This window comes from Parasteatoda tepidariorum, unplaced genomic scaffold, assembly GCF_043381705.1.
Source record: "Parasteatoda tepidariorum isolate YZ-2023 unplaced genomic scaffold, CAS_Ptep_4.0 HiC_scaffold_3554, whole genome shotgun sequence".
NCBI classification, from domain to species: domain Eukaryota; kingdom Metazoa; phylum Arthropoda; class Arachnida; order Araneae; family Theridiidae; genus Parasteatoda; species Parasteatoda tepidariorum.
The window spans coordinates 1-5,985 of record NW_027261694.1 but is presented as its reverse complement, the minus strand read 5'-3'; the positions used below and the strand labels follow the sequence as shown (position 1 = coordinate 5,985).

General features: G+C 28.6%; 1 protein-coding gene across 1 annotated transcript; it reads right to left on the bottom strand.

Annotated features, from left to right (window-relative positions):
* Nucleotides 1-932: 932 nt before the first annotated feature.
* Nucleotides 933-3,307, bottom strand: LOC107438222 (uncharacterized; the record flags this gene model as incomplete). Its single annotated transcript, XM_016050453.3, has 4 exons — nucleotides 3,093-3,307; nucleotides 2,282-2,701; nucleotides 2,005-2,192; nucleotides 933-1,095 (listed from the first exon to the last, which is right to left on the bottom strand). Coding segments are annotated over exons 1-4 (937 nt in total), but the record flags the coding sequence as incomplete, so codon positions are not given.
* Nucleotides 3,308-5,985: the final 2,678 nt, after the last annotated feature.

Here is a 5,985-nt window from a genome sequence, read left to right as displayed (position 1 = left end):
GTACTCGAGCGTTGCGATCGCGAATAAACCCAAAATGGTAATCTTCAATATCAAAAATTGATTTGAAATATAATCTAGTCATTTGGAAAATTTTTATACTTTCGTAAACATTTATCATCTTAATTATTTTTTTTTAATTTGAAATTATTTTTTATTAGGAAGAAAAAAAAATGAATTTTGGAACACGAAGGGGAAAATAAATTGAATTTTTTTTTTCAGTACCTCTCCACGAGATGGCGCTGTCATTAACAGCAAGATGTTTAAAAGTTAAAAATAACGCACACATATTTACAAGTAATTATATTTTTCCCAGCTTTAATTTTTTTTCTTTTTTAAGTATAGTAAATAAGCCAAAGTTTAAATCCTTCACATTTGAGGAAAAATTTAAATTTATATTCACTGCCATATCTTATTATTTGGGTTTCATAATGGACCTATAACTTAAACAATAAGCTTTTTAAAAAATATCAATTTGCGGAGATTTTTTTCACTTAATTGAAAGTAATCAAAATTAAAGAATGATTCTTAAAATTGTTACATTTTTATATAAACATGCATAAAGATAATATACATTAGAGTAATATTTTGGAAATTATAAAACTAAATCACAAAATTTTTTCCTTTCACTAAACTTTCTACGTATTGATATAACATTTACTTTGCAAATTATTTAATGGAAACCACCTTATTTAACAAAAAAGCTCCAAAGAATGATATTTTATTCCCCAAATCAAGTGCTTAAGTCTAAAAATATAAAAAATTTTAATTCTAATTATAGAAAAATGTTAAGATAATAGTTAAGATAAAGGAAAATGGTCGCTGAGTTTATCAACTGAAATTTATAACATATTTATAATTTATAACATAAAATAATACCTGCATATCTATAATATAAAAACTGCATATTTATAATTTATAACATAAAATAATACCTGCAATTAATTGTATTATCCGTGGATATTCTTGGATCGATCTTTTCATTGATGTCCCGACCCAATTGAGGGTTCTTGCCAAATCATTCGAAAAAAGGTTAGTCAAAATCCTCCGGCAGTTATCTGCTGCGTCTCTCCCTCCTATTGTTCCGAAATGTTTCAGCTGAAATTAACATTGCTGATCTTACCAATTATAATAGTAAACAAAACTTAATAAAATAAGTAATAAATACAACTTAGTAAATGAAACTTAATTTTAAAAAAATAGATTAGTGCCTGTGCATTTAATATAAAATTAATTTCACTGAACAAAGAAAAATGTGAAACAGTTTTAGAATAACAGACCTCATTATTTGGAGTAAATATAGATGCAAACAATTGTGATTTCATTGACTTATAAAAATAAGCAATAAATCTATTCACTTTCATCCCCCACCCCCAATAGTAGCTAAAATAATTTTTAAATTTGTTATTTTTTAATTAAGATAATACAATCCTGACTCATTCTAATATTTTAAAATTATAAATAAGTTCTTAAACTTTACACACTAAAAAATAACAGATTTCGTTTACAAAATTCTTCCTGTATTGACAATGCATATATTATTTTACTTAAAAACTTATTACAAATTTACGTAAATTTGACATTTCAAAATGAAAAGTGATGCTTCATTTTAGTTAAAAAAAATTTCTAAGACTGAAAAAGTTTCCAATTAGTAATTTTAGTTGATTTCTAATTCTAGTTGATTAATTTCTAATTGAAATAAGCAAAATTAAATAAATTAATTAATAAAAAAAAATATGTATCTAAAACAGAATTCGACAATAGTAAACAAACAACAATGAACTATTTCCCTTTATGAGGCAGAAGCTAAGTTGCAAAATAATTTATTGAAAATAGAGCCAAAGCTAATTATTACAGCTGAACATTTTTATTTCAAAACAAGCTATTGTAGATATTTATATTCTAAAATTAAATAAAGGCTTTGAATTTTTATTTTATTGATATATTTTTAAAAAGGTAGTTAGTGATTAAATGGAAAGAAATTTCTAAATAGACTTCCAAACTTACGAAAGTTAAAAATCTTGAGTCGTTTTCTAACTCCTCATTCAACAAGCTGCACTCTTCGTAGCTTTCTAACAGATTGAAGGAGAAGCGTGGTGCTTCTTTCGAAACTTCTCTTTTTTCAAGCAGTTCCCTGTTATAGTCCACTTGAGATTTGATCGACTTTAAAATGTCAAATAGAACTTTAAGTTGGCCTGGAATAAAAGCAAATTCAAATTTTTTATTTTGCATTTTCATATTTATATAGAATAAGAACATAATTTAAAAAATTACAAACTCAAACCTTGTAATTTTATACAGTTGTTGCAACTCTTATCTCCAATCGTAAATGTTTTTAGTTGATCACCCTCTTCTTCAAGGGGCACTGCTTCAAGGAGCTCATCATCTAGGGGCTCTGCGTCGAATGGCTCTTTGAATTGATGTTCTTCTAGAATCCTCTCCTCATGACTTAGATATTTTTTTTGTGGGGCCTGTGTTGGGAATCCATCATTAGAGTGGTCAGCACCTTCGAGGTCGTAGTCCAGACCAGAATAACCCTCAGGACATTTATAGGCGCGAGGGGATTGAACCAGTGACCTAACTTTTTCGAGAAACTGTCTTCTAGGTGTGCTTTCCACTGTACTTTCAGGAGAAAACATTTCGATATCACTGTCTTCCTGCGCTTGGAATCTTTTTAATGCTTTTACAGCATTTTGATAATATCCTGCATGAAAAGTAAACACTATTAAACTAACAAATTAAGTTCATAAAAATAAAAGCAAATTTTTAATTAGTTTCATTAAAAAACTATAGCTTTACATTTATAACGTGCAAATGGGGAAAAATTTCATAATTCATAATCAAATTTATTGGCATTAAATCTATAAAAATTCCTTAATCACGAATTTGAGAGAAAATAATGCTCTCTTAATGTAAAAATTATGTACTTAAATGGTGTTATATTTTAGAATATATGAATTAATGCTAGGCAAGTTGTGTGCTTTTTAAGAGATTATACAAGATAGCATTTGGAACGAAATTTTAAATATTTAAATACTTATAAAGACGAAGGTAAAATGAAAGTCTACAATATCAAATAATTTAAATGTACTCACTAGACTTGTGGATCACTTTTACAACATATCTTTTCCAATTAGTTTCCGGTTGTACACTGGCTTTTGCTGCTCTCACAATCCTAGAATTTGTTGAATAGGGGGGCCAACGACAAACATTTGGCTTCGCTTTCAGGTTGACCCATGCAGAGGGAACGACATCCAGCATATTATTCGACCTTTTGAACTGTATGACGTAGAACTTGAACTTTCTGTTAAGGATAAAATCACAATATATAGTTTTCATTCTTTAGTACATTATATAATTTTAATTTTCTTCTTTATCTTTTAAAAATTTCCATTTTTAGTATGCAATATGTTCCTTAGGTTCTAGTTTTTATTACATAGTTTTCTTTTTTTTTTATCTGTTAAAAATTTCCATTACTTTAGTATGCAATATGTTCCTTAAAAAAAATTTTTTTATGATCTCATTTAACAGAAAAAGGAAGCCATTTCAATCAACTAGCCAGAGCTTTTTTACTATCTGATTTACGTATTTATGATTTGATTTTCTCAATTTCCCTTCTGGTGATTTGGAAATGGAAAGCTGCTAAAACTAAAAAGTGATTCAAACTTTAAAATTTTAAATGCTAAATGAAGTAAGAAATGAACATTTTAAGAAATTAAATTCTCTCATATAACTACCCTTCACTTACTAAACTTTTAGGCCTCTTTTGAAAAGTATTATTGTACTTTATACAATGTTCTGACACCAAAAAGTCTATTTCATTTTTAAAAAAGCATAAAAAAAGCATAAAATGATCATACATGTTATTTATAAGATTGTTTCGTATGAAAACATTACCTAGAAATCATAGCAATCGTCCAAATTCCATTCCATTCTGGTGATCAAGCACTGTTACAGTTCTCAGTTTTATAGCAAAATCAAATGGCCAAAACTTCTGATATTTTTAAGACTGGGCTTCTTCAATTTCGGTAATGAAAATCACCCAGTTCTTCTTCCTCATTTTATCACTTCCTATTAAAAGTAATTTTCTGATATTCTGTTACTTTCATATTTGTCAATTTTAGGCAAATGGTAAAGGTCCTTGAATTTCCTTAGAATTTCTTTAGTTCTTGAATTCAATCACCGGTTTTGAACGTAGCATCTAAATTTTCTGTTATATAATTTACTTGTTCATGTAAGCTACCTTTCATCTTATATTCTTTTATTTCTGATGTCGGCTTGAAGTAATTTTAGCAGAAAACTCTTCAAATTAAAAGAAGAAAAAACAGCATCTATTTTTGAAATTCACTAATTAATTGCATTTTTCATCTCTTTACTTTTAATTTTCTTAGCTAATAAAATTCAAAGAAAATTATTTTACATTTCCAAACATAAAGATTTTAAACATACATGTCTCTTCATAAATAAATTTTCGCTTTGATATTAAATGAATGAATTAAAAAAATTTTTATAAAAATTATAAATCGGAATGAAAAAAAAATTATGAAGCTAAATTAAAATTTATACTAATATATACTACACACACAGTGTATACTAGTATATATCATAAGTTATAAACTAGTTATAAAACTGTATGTGGTAGAGGAAAACAAACGAGTTTACCTTTCCACGGCAGACATACTGCTTTGCATTTTATTTGTTTTGTGGAAATTATTATATCCTCCTCTGACACATTGCCTATTTTAAAAGAGGGGAAATTTTTTGGCCCACCTGCATAAGAGCACTTCTTAAAAGGTCGTACGTCCTTATATTTTTTTCCAATAACATAGATTTCTTTGTTAAATGCTTCTAAAACCGATGTCATTTTTATGATACTTTCATTTCTCAAGATAAGGAAGGAATCTTTATTGCCTGATTCGATAGAAAATTTTGCATTTTTTACTTTACAATAAGAAACGCCTTTCAATCCTTCCTTTTTAACTTTTTCTTCCTTGTGCTCTCTTACTGAAACTGGAAGCCACTCTTCTGGGTGAGTCATTGCATTTTTGCTTTCAGGCTTCTCCAAAAGCCTTTTTACAATCTGTTGCAAGGGTTGATTGGATTTTGTAAGTTTTTTTTTTTAATATTTGAAGATGGTTTTCGAAAGGAAAGCTGCTAAATTGATCTAAGGCCCCGAAATTTAAAACGTCATCTGGTAAGTGAATCAGAGAATGAACATTATAGGAAATAAAATTCTCCCCATATAATTCCTCTGATTCCCTTACAAAACTTTTCAGCATCTTTTGAGCAACTTTATTATATTTCATACAGTATTCGTGCGATACCAAAAAGGTTATTGCACATGAAAACATCATAAAATGGTCGTACATTTTATTAGTTAGTACATCTCGTAAGAGCAAAGGACCTAAATATAATAGAAATTGCCTAAATTCGGTCGCTTTCCAGTGGTCCAGCTCTTTTGTGGACCTTGGCTTTCTTACAAAATCAGATGGCCAAAACTTCTCTGAGTGCTTTAAACCGAAATTCAGCTCATTTATTTGGGATGGGGATAATCTCCCTATTCGCCCTCGTTTCTTTCCACTCCATATGAAAAGCAGTTTCCTCATCACGCCTAAACAAACGAGATGCATGTATTCTTGAGGGAATTGCTTCACCATGTCTATTTTCATAGCTTCCAATGGCGACGTTCTTATGTGATGCTCAACTTGCTGTTTTGAGCGAAAAGAGTCTTGGGATTGAATGTAGAAGTTTTATGGCACAAGATCCAAAGGAGGATATGCTGCGCCAAACAATTTGTTGAGTTAGATCTAATGGTAAATTGCACACAATAGTTTCATTGTCATAAAATAAATGAAAGTAATAAAATTGTCTATCTCAAGGACACGTATTTTTAAAAGTTCATAAAAATCATTAAAAAGCATAATTCTATAAAATACACAAAAAGGTAAAACGGCTCATTGGTAGGAAATAAGAGTGAATAAAATCAGA